This window comes from Lepisosteus platostomus, chromosome 6, assembly GCF_059453375.1.
Source record: "Lepisosteus platostomus isolate fLepPlt1 chromosome 6, fLepPlt1.hap1, whole genome shotgun sequence".
Classification (NCBI taxonomy): Eukaryota; Metazoa; Chordata; class Actinopteri; order Semionotiformes; family Lepisosteidae; genus Lepisosteus; species Lepisosteus platostomus.
This window is the reverse complement of record NC_142616.1, coordinates 44,592,618-44,606,097: the sequence shown is the minus strand read 5'-3', so window position 1 is coordinate 44,606,097 and position 13,480 is coordinate 44,592,618. Positions and strand designations below refer to the sequence as shown.

Below are 13,480 nucleotides of genomic sequence, written 5' to 3'. Positions count from 1 at the left end.
TTACTATAGTGTTTACACTTGATACGAGATTAGAGAACGATTGGGATACTAGATAAATTATTCAATACAGAACACAGTTATCAGTCTTATTTATTCTGAATCGATTACTAAAATGAATTTTGTATTAGTACGCATTAACGTTGTCATTAACAGCAAATGGTATTATATTCCAACCACAGCACAAATGTTCCACGTTATTAACGTTAATTTACATTAATATATGACACTTCATTACAACAACGTTATGTTCATAATCATAATTATGTTATGAATCTTTAAAGTGTGGGGAAAATACAGTCATTTTAAATGAAAAGAGTGAGTTAATGTATAAACCAGAATCAAAGTGTGGCGTTTTTATCAAAAGTAAAACGAGACATGCGTGTGGAACACACTTTGTAGGTGATGTTTTCGGAGGGCATGAAACGATGTAGCACTGTTTCTATGGAGATTAAATAGAGTTCCGGACGCTGATTGCTTGTTGGTGTCCAAAAACAGCAACAACTGGGGTTAAGTATTTTTGTGAATTTATAAAGTATAACAGAAAATCTTTTTAAAATATGAACAATGCTTAAGTACACCGTATTGTTTTATTATTGCTGTCGTAAAAGTGAAATTTGAGAACATTATGATTTTATCTGCCTGTATGGGTCGGGTCGACGGTTTCATGCCGTTAACCTCTTGATCGTTTTATTAAGCTGGCGATTGTAGTTGTTACTGAAGCTCGGATTCTCAAGCTCCGTGCCGCTCCGACAGCTTGTGATTCTCCTCAGCAGCCCGGGTCTGCGCGATGGACACGGAGTACCTGAAGAGGTCCGTGGGGAAGTGCCTGGTGGAGGGGCTGGCCGAGGTGGCGGAGCTCCGACCCATGGACCCCATCGAGTACCTCGCTCACTGGATCTATAAATACAAGGAGAACCTGGACTACCAGGAAATGGTACGGTCTTGGCATGACCTGCTTGTGTCTGTTTTATTTTTTACAGCAGAGAGTACTGTTCGCTCTGGCCATGATTGATAGTAATAATAATAATAATAAACTTTATTTTATATAGCGCCTTTAAAGGTGGCTTCTCAAAGCGCTTTACAGGATGACAATAATAAATAAGAAGACTACAACAATAAATAAGAAAATTTCACAAGACAGGACACAATTATAATTACAACAATACAACAATAACAATAGAGGAGACCGTGGAAGATGGTATTAAGAAGAGCAGAGGGGTGAAGAATGGAAGCAGTTAAGTAAAGGCTTTTCTGAAAAGGAGGGTTTTGAGTCTGGATTTGAAGGAGTTTAGAGAAGGTGACTCTCTAATATCCTTGGGCAAGGAGTTCCAGAGCTTGGGGGCATAGCAGGAGAAGGCCCTGTCGCCCATACAATGTAGACGGGCTTGGGGGACAGTAAGGAGGGCAGAATTTGAAGAGCGGAGGTTGCGAGGTGGGGAGTAGGGCGATAAAAGTTCAGACAGGTATTGAGGTGCCAAGCCATGTAAAGCCTTGTAGGTGAGCATGAGGATTTTAAAGTCTACGCGGAATTTGACCGGAAGCCAGTGCAAGGACTCCAGGATAGGAGTAATGTGAACACTTGCACTAGATCTGGTCAGGATTCTGGCTGCTGAATTTTGGACATACTGCAGCTTGTTCAGAGTAGATTTAGATACCCCAGGGAACAGAGCATTGCAGTAGTCAATTCGAGAGAATACAAATATGTTGATCAGCTTTTCAGCCACAGTTAATGATAGCATAGGGCGTAGTCTTGCGATATTTCTAAGGTGAAAAAAAGATGTTTTGACAGTATGCTGTACATGTGGGTCGAATGTTAAGCCAGAATCGAATATAACCCCAAGGTTTTTCAATTTTGATTGGAGCTCAAGTACAGAGCCATCTACAGACAGGGTTACAGGACTGGCTTTACGAAGTTGATGGGGGGTACCAATAAGCATGACTTCAGTCTTGTCACAGTTAAGATGAAGGAAGTTTTGAGTCATCCAAATTTTTATGTCAGAGATGCAATTAGATAGAATAGAGACAGCCACATCAGTGTCGGGTTTGGTATGGATGTATATTTGAGTATCGTCAGCATAAAAATGAAAGCTGAGGCCATGTGATCTTAAAAGCTGACCAAGTGGGAACATGTAAATGCTGAAGAGCAAGGGGCCCAGTATTGAGCCCTGAGGGACACCAGACTTGACAAGACCAATTTCAGACCTGTACCCATTGAGAGAGACAAAGTGACAGCGATCAGTGAGGTAAGACTTAAACCATTTGAGGGCAGTGTCAGAGACTCCAAACACAGTCTCGAGACGAGAAAGCAAGATGTTATGGTCAACAGTGTCAAAGGCAGCACTGAGATCAAGAAGGATGAGTATGGAAAGAGAACCAGAATCAGAAGCTATTAGGAGATCGTTGGTGACTTTGACTAGGGCGGTTTCTGTGCTGTGAAGTTGACGGAAGCCAGATTGGAGGGGTTCGAAAAGGTTGTTTGTCATGAGGTGGTTATGTAACTGAAGTGTGACAGCACGTTCTAGAATTTTAGAGAGAAAGGGTAAGTTGGAGATGGGGCGAAAGTTGTTAAGATTGTCGAGAGCCATGTTAGGCTTCTTTGGCACTGGGGTAATAGCAGCAGTTTTGAGGACCGTTGGTACAATGCCGGTGCTCAAGGATTCATGTATTATATTGAGGACAATGGGACAGAGAGAAGAGAAACAGGACTGGAATAAAGTGGTGGGAATGGGATCTAAAATAGATGTGGTGGGTTTCATGCGCGTAACTAGTTTGTTTAGGGATGCTGAGTCAAGAAGAGAGAAGCTGGAGAGACGGGAACCAGAGAAGTTGGATGAGGAGGGAGGAGGTGTGGAAATTATATCCGTAGTGGAGAGAATGTGATGCCGGATGTTGTCAATCTTAGAACTAAAGAAATCTAAGAATGTGTTGCAAAGTTGTGATGAGGCAGGTAATGTGGTGGGGCAGTTTGGCTTGAGCAGTCTGTTGATGGTGGAGAAAAGATGTCTGGGATTGTTTTGGTGATTTTCAATGATGTGAGAGAAGTAGGTGGATCTAGCAGACTCTATAGTAACCTTATAATCAGATAAGTAATCTCTCCAGGCCTGATAATGTACATTTAGGCCGGAAAGACGCCACCTACGCTCAAGTTTGCGAGAGGCTGCCTTCATGAAACGCAGATGGTCATTGTACCAGGGGGCAGGGCGAGAGAAGGAGATGGTTCGAGTTTTTAAAGGAGCAAAGGTGTCGAGGGTAGATAAAAGAGCATTGTCAAGTAACTGTATTTTGTCCTCTAGAGGGTCAGAGGAAGAGAAACAGGATAAGGAGGACAGAACAGAATTTGCAAACCTTGGGTGATCAATTGATCGCCAGTTGCGGAAATTTACAGAGCGTGAGGGGGAAGTGTTAGAAACAGGTAATTCCAGATTGAAGAGAATGGCTAAGTGGTCAGAGAGGCCTAGATCAAGGGGGGAGCAGTGGGAGACAAAGGAGTCATTTGCAATAATTAGATCTAAGGTGTGTCCTTTGTTATGTGTAGGGGTACAAACAAACTGAGCAAGGTCAAAGCATCCCAAAAGAGAAAGGAAGTCTTTAGCCAGACTGGAAGAGGTTGAATCAATGTGTATATTAAAGTCCCCTAGAATAAGGATCCTTTTAAATGTAAGGGATAAGAATGAGAGAAAATCAGCAAACTCACCTAAGAAGACTCCACTGGGTTTGGGTGGTCTGTAAACTGTGGCAATAATAGTAGATTGGGGGATAGAAACATTTAAAACAAGACACTCAAAAGAAGAGGGAGGAGGTATAGCTATAGGACTTAGACTGTAAAAAAGGTTGTAAATAACAATGATGCCCCCGCCTCTGCCTGAAAGACGCGGAAGGTCAAAGAAACCATATCCAGGAGGAACTAGTTGGTTGAACAGGAGTCCATCGTTTTGTTTGTGCCATGTTTCGGTTAAGCACAGAAGGTCCAGTTGTTTTTCTTTGATAATGTCACATAAAAGAAGAGCCTTGCTGTTAACGGAGCGGGTGTTGAGTAGCGCTGATCTGGCCAGTCTCGGTGATGCAGGGGGAAGCGGAGTGCGGTCCAGGTGCGGTAGTGAGAGGAGATTTTTTAGATCGGCGCCGGTACGTGATGGACTTACAGTAGGAGATGACTCTTTTAATAACTAATAATATGATGTCATTGATCTTGATAACAGTCGTCTAGTTTGATACAATATTTGTTTTATCACCTGTAATATCTATTTAACATTTTTCTTATGATATTTCGTGATATGTGTTTATATTCCTATATTCCGACTAAAGATGTAAAGTAGCTTTTAGTTAATCTTAAAAGCTTGTGCACTGTACCTGTTCAATTAACTCAACACCTGAAGGCTCCACGGCCGAAACGTTGTGTTTTCTTTCTTCTTTTTTTTCAGCATGGAATAAACCTACTTGTTCCAATTAACTAAACTACATGCAAAACATGAGCCACCTGATGTGTAGAAGGTCACCTTTCATACAACCTTCAGATACTTTATTTTAAATTTCAGCGCAGAAACTAGTTCTCTCAGTCAGCCGCTTCCCGTTCTTTCAGTTCTGCGGCAGTCAGGTACCCGGTGGGGTAGATTTAACAGTACTGTACTGCTCCCCAGCTAGGCCGCATTTATATGATTATTTATTATTATATTATTTATATGATCAAGCCCATATCGGAAACAGAGTAGGCTAATAAATGATGATTGCCACTTTGAGTTAGTATTTTTTGCCTTGAAAATCGGTTACCAAGTTCTGCAGTTTAGGTGGCGTTCACTCAGTTTCCAGTAGGGGGCGATCGAAGTGCACTGCGCTGTGGCTGACAAATCCTCTCACTGTTAAATGTGATATCCCATCAATAATTAGTTTGTATAGCTTCGTTCGGTGGGGATGTCAGAATAATGTATGCATGCCGTTGTTCTTTGTCATTTTAAATTCTAAACGTAAAAAAACGACATATACGAAATGTTGCAACCTATTAAAACGTTTGACATCAGCTGGTTTAGGCTAATGGCGTCATCACAGTCCAGACTCCTGTTGCTTTCCTGACGGTGTTTCGCGGATCACACCCCAGGTGTTATTAAAATTAATTGTTCGTGTTTGTTATTTCTTAATAACATGCTATTGTGATAAATGAGTAACCTTCCGGAGGAAGCCATACAGTTTGAGCCTGTTGGGCTATTAGTATGTGATGTTCTGCAGAAGTCGCCGGTTAAGAAGTCGTATCTGGTTCACTCCGATGTTCTGTACTAATAGTGGCCTGGTCAAGTCTCAGAAAACTGTCCTGCCTTCATGAAAATGAGCACTCGGAATACAGCTGTCAAATTAAAATTATACTGGCACGCAAAATGACTGATAAAAACGTAATACTACTTTCCCTATTAACACGGAAACATTGACCTTTTGTTAACTATCAATATGTGAAGTAATTTATTTACATGCCATATTTACAGGCATTCAAAAAAATATTTGGTTCAAAATGATGCACAGGAACTAGGGTGTTTCAATGCTAGGGGCTTTACAGCAGGAATGAGCAATTTAATTCCTTCAGGGCCAGAATCATGCAAGTACTTTTTAATTAGCAACTGCTTAAAGAAGAAAAAAATATCTTTTAAAACATTAGTTCAATTAAATAATTAAGATCACAGATGGAATTAAAACCAGAATGTTGTGGAAACCCCAGGGCTGGATTTGCCCTTCTCTGCTCCACAGAAATATGCAAAAGAGTTTAACAAGAGTGAAGAGGCGTCCTCTTCCCAGGAACTGTTTGTGCGCAAATACAGCATTCTCACATTTCTTGCTAAGAAACTCTGGAACTTTTACCCTGCATGATATTGTTTATCACGAACTTTCACGAAGCTCTGCAGTTGTAAACAAGCAGCCTTGACACAGTGAAGATAGAGCTGCAGTACAATACCCAACACAAAATGGAGTACACCTAAGCACACCCTGGCCCTGTGCGTCATGCGCATGGTCAGGCAGTAGGTCTCTACTTGTACTGGAAGACCCATGGTAAAATCTGACAAGGGCTTGTAGGGAAATAAAGGCACCCTCTTGATAACGGCTTGTGTTTGGCAGAGGAAAATACAGCAGCTGCAGCTGGAGCAGGAGTTGCAGCGGGCCAGGGCTGAGGCCGCACTCCTGGAGAGGATGAAAGAGGAGGAGGACAAGATCCGCCAAGCGGAGCGAGAGTTAGTGAAGGTAGGTGTGCTGAAAGGCAGGCTCTTCCGTTTGCTAGACGGAAAAGATAACAATCACCTCTCCTCGTGTTCACTCGTTGCACAATGTGCAACATTAGCATTGATCTTATCATGCAGTCTTTGATTTTCAAGGTCCTTCAGTTGATTTTTTTGTTTGTTTCATAATGACTGATGGAAAAGTAGCTGTGTAGCCTTACAATAGCTGTTAATTTGCAAAAAAGAAGCTCCTCATTGCTTGTTACCTCTCATCTACATTGTTTTAAATCAACAAATTCTTAGCAAAGCTGCAATTGAAATTGTCCTGTTTCTGAAAAAAGTTTGAAATTTCAGTATTGATACTTTCCCCATGTTGCTTAAAGCAAATCTGAATTTGGTAGCAGTTAAAGTGCTTATTCCCTTTGTCTGTGAAAGTTGTGACTTAAAGGAAGACAGATGTTTGTTTTATCTGAAGGGCCTTTCTGTGTGCGTCACAAAATAATCCAAGGTTCAGAATTAGAACTTTGTATCACTGAAATGCAAATAAAAGTGTCCTTGTGACAGGAAAGTGTTTTGTTTTCTGGGAAAAGCTTTTGTTTACATTTTAATTTAGGACTGAATAAAACATATGCAATTGAAGTTCATTCAGTAAATGAGCCACAGCAATGAGGGAGGCAAAAACTGTCCATTCTTAAACCAAATAATCTTTATTGTCACTTTGAGGCAGGAATTATCCTGTAAATAATGGCACCCATTTATGTTGAAGTAGGTAGCTGCGTCAGCATGCTTATACTGTAAAGGAACAAGTAAAATGTTTATTCTATGCTGAAAAGAGAAGAAAGGCAACATAACGTCCACATCCGAAGGTTTCACAGCCGAAACCTTGTTTCCATTCTTCTCTTTTCAGCATGGAATAAACCTTTCACTTGTCCCATTTATGTTCTGTGTGTCCATCTCAGAACCAGGAGGAAGGATGCCAGTGAACATGTCTCACCCTTATATGAGTAATATTAAACCAAGGCTGAAGAATTTTCTTTGCATGTTAGGACTATCAATAAGCTTTAAAAAAGGCTAAATAAACAGGATAGTGAACAGCTAATAATAGTCTGTCAGTAAGAATATGAAATTAATTTCAGTGTTGCAAAGTACATTAATACAGTATATTTTCTTTTTCTGAAGTGTAATTGACTACATTGCATACACATGCAAACCAAAATGAATAATGGTGATCCAAGCCATTAAAAACACCAAGCACAGTTGTGCCTGTTTTTTTAGTTGACTGCCACCTATTACTTTTCTCGCTTCATGCCAAGGAACAAGCAAAAAAATATCAGTGAGTGCTATAGTACATCTTTGCGCTACTTGACAAAGTGCAAACATCTTAAAGCTGTTGGGCTTTAATCCCATGTTAATTTGCCCAGTGCCTCTGCAGCAGTGTGGAATATGGTTGCGGGTTCAAATAGATGGGACAGTGCTGTTACATCCTTGAGCAATGAAATTGCACAGTAAAGCAGTCCTGTTGTATAAAGGTCAAGGTTGTTCTAGCAAACAGGAATGTGTTATCAATTGATTTACCCTTTTTTTAAATAAAGTGTTAAATTACTGTTTTTTAAATTAACAGTGCTCCTTTTTTTAGGACGCTGAACCTGTCTTACCCCCAGATAAGACATTAGCATCACTCTCAGATAAATATGGAGCTCCTAATCTTCCGTCTGTGGAGGAAAGAGATGAGAGCATTGCTGAACAAGGGGTATGTACTGCATTCTTTATAGTGTGTCTTCTTCCACTGAACGCCTGGACACCCTACTCAGTAGCAACCATTCTTGTTTCTTTTTGTAGCCCATTTATTTATGTGCTTGGCTACCAGCAAAAGATAAAGACATCTTTATGATGTTAAAGATAATGGCATGCTGATGCACTATGTGTCACACAAGCCTGTGGTAGATAATAGCAAGATAAATACTCATCTCTAGCATTCAGTACAAACAAGTGGTATTTTAATGCTGACTTACAGGGTTTTTAATCTTATAGATACAGTATGTCCACAGGGTGTTCAAGAATTACGAGCTTAGAGGGAGAAAGCTATTAAAGAGGGGGAAAAAATCTTTTTAAATACCTAAAAATAATCTTCTTATATCAGCTACTCTTTATATCAGATAATTCATAGGAAATATACGTTCATAACATTTATATATCATTCGGTCCCTAAAAGCATCATTAAACATCTTGCTTCAGTATTTGATCAACCTTTTTTATTAGATTTCATATTTTTGCACACCTTAAATGGAAAACGTGCAGTTATGAAAAAACACAGACTTAAAGCAAAGCTGTAACTCGGAAGATATTTTTTAAGAAAAACATGTGGTTCATATAAAGCACTGGTGATATTTATTTACCAAGTAAGTGTTTACTAGTGGCATTGGAAGAGGATGATCTGCAGGTGCAGATCTGGAGAATTCAGTACTTGTTTTAATCAATTATTTAATACCTCATCAGGACATTAAATAATAAAAACTCCAAAAACTAAAAACTCTAGTTTTCCTTTTCCCTTTCTGTTCATGGATAATCGCAGCCACAGTACCCCCATTCTCTCCTCCCTGCTCAGTTATCTATCATTTGTTTTATAAACAACAGCTCCCTCAATGCTTCACATAATGCAATGGCTACCATTGTCCGTTTCCTGCTCGCATTTAAATTAGAGCAGACAGCGTCAAGATCAGCTAGCCGTTTTCATACCGTTCCGTAAGTACAAGCAGAACAGCTGTGTAACTCAGTTTGGGATTTATACTCTCAGGTGTCTGAAAGTGCCACAGTGGATTCCACTCAGTCCATTCAGGCAGAGCCAATGGAGCCAGAGAGTGAGGCTGTAAAAACAGAGAACTCCTTTGAGGCAGAGGGGCACTCCGAAATGGCACAGGGAACACCTGGAGAAGTGACCTCTGAGGACCACACTGAAGAAAAGGTAACAGTTCAAAATCTATAATGCTTTAACAAGATGCTTGTCTTTATGTGTGATCCCGACTCAGAGTATGAGCATTACTCTGGAATGCTAAAGATCTCTAAATGTTTTTTTAATCTACTTTGTTTAATCAACATGTCAACCATTTATCAGGCAGGAAATAAATCTGATTCTGCTGAACCTACTCAACCTGTTGAAGCTGCATCTGCAGCAGAGTCTGAGAGCCAGCCTTTGGAAACGGAGGAATCTCCCTCCTCTGATCTGAACGACCCTGCCGAAGCAGCACAAAACGAGGTTTCTGAGGATTTGGGTGAAAAGGAGGTGACAGCAATGCTACACCACTGAATAGTGCTCTAGAAATAACTGCTTGGGCTTGGCAATTTCTGGGCTTGTGCAAAAATCTGATCCAATGGCTCTTGGTAGTACTGGCTTGACTTATCTAAAAGTAGTCCATTCAGTTATTTCCGTGGATGATCTTTGCATAGCACCCATTTTGTCCTACCTGCTGTTCTGTTTCCTGTACTGCATTAATCTGGGTCTGGTGCCCCAGTGCTTTGCATGATGCCATCTCTTTTCTCACTGCTCTGTCAATTAAAACACAAGGAACTGCAGGTGAGACTCAGCTTGTTATTTCCAGCATTAGATGCAGCAAACCCAGTCCCATGCAGCCCACTGAGGCAGAACCAGCAGAGAATAGAAACTTGGAAAGTAAGGCACTGTAAGAACAGAGGACATAAACTGACTAAACCAGCTGACTCAACTGGTAAAATGCGACCACTTAAAATCTATAAGTAAAACAACATTGTGCTGAAGCTCAACTTTGTGTCTGCCATGACTCAAAATATAATTGTTGCCTGGATTAACTTGCAGCTTTTTATGGGGGAGGTTCTTAAGGCTGGATGGTTAGAGAGTATTTTCCCATTGAATTTAAGGACACATTATTACTCTGTTACTGTGAAGTAGTCACTTCTGAACAGATATACAGTTGATCCCCCTCTATATAGAAGATAGGCTGAGGTTAAGCCCTTCCAAATTTAAATCCTTTAAGCTTCTGGCAGTGGAAGAGTGTTCTGAGCCCCCGAAACTGTAGGCTCTGAGCTAAAAAGGACAGTGGTTTTGTTGCATTTTCACATTTTCTATATGCGGCATTTAAAAGTAAATGTTTATGTTACAATAGCTTTGTAGCACAAATAAGCAGTTCCAGTCCTCAAAGATCACATGTTCTCTGTTTTGTGTTCTAACTTGGTTCTATATTACTAAATTAAACCTAGCCAAGCTAATTTAATGGATAAGAAATTAAATCAGCTCTTTTTAAAGTCTAACCTGGTGACTAAGAAGTCTTGTAGAAATATTGGGATTTCAGTCCTCTAGCACTGGTACTCCCCACCCTTGTTCTATAACATCTGTGTTTTTTTATAGTTCCAAGTTGACACTTTCCATCAGATAGTTTTGTCCAGCCAAAGACCTATCCTGCTACTCAAGACCATAAGAAATTGTGCTGTAAAACTATTACATTTATTTTTTTTATCTTTTAGGAGAAAGTTGAAGATGGACAAAGATAAAGAATAAAGCATTGCCGTATTGATGCAATCTACAATGTCTTCATTGTCTTCATATTTAGTAATCTTTAGATCTCCACGATACCACAAAAGATTAAACATACATGTACAGCAAATAATGACCCACTTTTCCTATAATTCTTTGTGTCACATTATGTTTGTTTGTGAAAATATCTGTAGTAATTTAAAAGATTAAAAATTGCGAATCAAGTTTTATTTTAGGTATGTTCTTTTCCAAGCTATACTTTGATTTGCTGTCATTTAAAAAAGTGAGATGGCAATGTTCTTTCAGGGTTACCTCAAGAAAATCAATGGAATCATGCTTGTAGCTGTCATGGTTGGAAAAACCTTGTGTTTGATTATTTCTTCTTCACTATTGTTCAGGGCAACACAGGTAGTACATTAAAGATTGTAATACATTGTTTAAAGTAATATGTTTATGTGTGTATATAAGTACACACATACAGTACATAGAGGAAATTCACTCCCATAATTACAAAGTACACTTACTTATCTGTTTGTTCTGGAACCTTACAAGCCATGGCCTAGGACTTGCACCAGTGTGCTATTATAGCAGATGGTTACCAAAGGACTGTAACCTCTAAATGTCAAGATTCTCCGGAATAGACTAATGTCTAAGCCAAGTTATCTGCCCAAGTATCTGGTAAGGGCAGGGGCTTTATGTTAGATAGTCCTAGGCCACAGCAGTCAACAGAAGGAAAATTAATTGTGCATCATAATCCAACCATCTCCCGGGCAATTACTAGATACTGTATAACAACATTAGGCCATGTGTGGGGTATTCATTAGTGATCCCACAGAAAACATCAGGGTCTTAGCTACCAGGTCTGTACAAAGAATGGTCCTGCAGACCACAATTATTGGTCTCCACACAATATGTAAACATGTTAATGCCTTGCAAAAGACATGGTCAGCACCTCCAGTATCAAAACTGTAAACATTGTTTCTTATCATTTTAAATAATTGAGAAAAAACATTTGCAAATATAAATATCAGAAAATACACAGAAACATACATTATAAAAATAACAACTTACTACAAAGTAAAATAATCACAACAATAACCACAATACAATTATTGACTTCCTCTACCCCTTACTAATCCGTACATTCAAATTTCATCCAAAGTTTGTTTTATATCTCCCCATATACTTTTAAATTGTATTGTTCTATATCTTTCCACTGCCCAACTTTTTATAGTTCTTAAATTAATACAGTAAATAAGATTTCCAATCCTCCATACTTGGTACTAAAATTGAGTGGAGTGGAGGATAGCCAGCTCTCTAATTGTACCCACTCTGTACATACTTTCCAGCATTCCCAAAATGAATCAATTAGTGAATCACTTATTTTACATTAAATACATATATCTGTCAAATCTTTATTATAGATGTATGTATATCTATACATACTGTATATCTATGTATAAAATACATATATTTTAAAATCTGTGCACATTCTGCCAGTGATGCTTATAGTTTTAGAATAAACTGTTGTACTCTCTAAAGACAGTTAATACTCATATCTACATTGAATAATTGTTTCTCTTGTTTAGTTGAAGACTGTTCAGTCTATTTGTCATATGCACAAGTGCAATGAAATGCTTATTTGCATGTAAGCTCCATTACAAAGACAACAAGGAATCACCATAAACATAAACACAGAACAGCAGCAGCAACGAGTCAATGGTAGGGGTAGATTTCAGCTGTGGAGAAAAGAAATACAAAGTTTCGGCTGTGGAGCCTTCTTTGGGTGTCTGGCTCCACAGCCGAAACGTTGTATTTCTTTTCTTCTCTTCTTCAGCATGATATTATCCTTTACTTGTTCCTTTGCAGCCTATTCATGCTGACGCAGCTATCTACTGTACTTGAGTTGTGAAAATGTCCGCAGTAAAGGGGAGCTGTACTCCAATAATGGACAAGGCTGACTTGATCACCCCCTGTAATGCCTTCTGGTCAGACAACGAGCTGCTGCATAATCACACTATAATACCACACATGAGGACACTCCCAATACTCTCCTGTTAACCATAATTTGAATAGGGTTTTTTCTACGTAGTGCATTTTTCTACGTACTTTTTTATACATACAGTGGTACGTTTTTCTACATGCATAATGTAAGATTTTTGTTAATAAAAGTAGGCATTCCAATAGTTTAACAGGAAAAGTACTCCCTCCAGCTTCCCTCTCTATCTGAGTACTGCAGCACAAGAAGTTCTTTAGAAGTAAACCCTGGCCTAAAGTATAGTTTGCTAAATAAAATTTTTACTATTTACCAAGCAATACCTACACTTTCTGTGCATTGTTCCAAAGACTTTCTTGTACAGCAGTACACAGCAGCGCAAAAAGGACTGTTTTCTTAGTATACCCTTGAATGACAACTTGCACATAATGATCCACCCATGTGGCTATAAGTGGCCATATTATTGTGTGTGCTCAGGAGGAGTGTGAGGTAGTTATAGACCTTAGTCCAGCGGTCCTTTTGGTCTATCAGCAGCCATATCATCCTGCAGCTCACAACTGGCAACCCACTGAAGCTCAGCAGGTGTGAGCCTGGTCAGTACCTGGATAGGAGACCTCAAGATTCAAGATTTCTTTATTTGCCATATACAACAAGTGTATTGAAATGTTTACTCATTCAGCTGTACCAGGTAACATTAGAGAAAAAAAATAGGCACAAATGACAAACAGACGTTAGAATACAGCCAACAGGACATAATAATGCAGTACCTTAAAGCGCAGGTGCTAA

The 13,480-nt window shown here is 39.4% G+C and overlaps 1 protein-coding gene across 4 annotated transcripts; it reads left to right on the top strand.

Annotated features, from left to right (window-relative positions):
* Positions 1 to 395: 395 nt before the first annotated feature.
* On the top strand, positions 396 to 10,831 carry dydc2 (DPY30 domain containing 2). Of its 4 annotated transcripts, XR_015939597.1 has the most exons (8): positions 396 to 506; positions 774 to 934; positions 6,097 to 6,219; positions 7,831 to 7,944; positions 8,989 to 9,156; positions 9,307 to 9,474; positions 9,791 to 9,861; positions 10,689 to 10,831. XR_015939597.1 is itself a non-coding variant. In XM_088636041.1 (7 exons), exons 2-7 carry the CDS (start codon positions 788 to 790, stop codon positions 10,713 to 10,715), a joined length of 747 nt encoding a protein of 248 aa, XP_088492167.1. In that variant the 5' UTR covers positions 396 to 506; positions 774 to 787; the 3' UTR covers positions 10,716 to 10,831. The 4 variants fall into 4 exon arrangements, 3 of the variants coding, with proteins under 3 accessions (XP_088492167.1, XP_088492168.1, XP_088492169.1); XM_088636041.1 differs by lacking the exon at positions 9,791 to 9,861; XM_088636042.1 differs by lacking the exon at positions 9,791 to 9,861 and having other exon boundaries at positions 415 to 506; positions 754 to 934.
* Positions 10,832 to 13,480: the final 2,649 nt, after the last annotated feature.

What these genes read in the sequence shown, in the direction of transcription:
- dydc2 (XM_088636041.1), top strand. Translation starts at nt 788, where the DNA reads ATGGACACGGAGTACCTGAAGAGGTCCGTGGGGAAGTGCCTGGTGGAG. An exon ending in ACCTGGACTACCAGGAAATG is followed by an intron (nt 935 to 6,096) that starts GTACGGTCTTGG and finishes TGTGTTTGGCAG; the next exon opens with AGGAAAATACAGCAGCTGCA. An exon ending in AGGACCACACTGAAGAAAAG is followed by an intron (nt 9,157 to 9,306) that starts GTAACAGTTCAA and finishes ACCATTTATCAG; the next exon opens with GCAGGAAATAAATCTGATTC.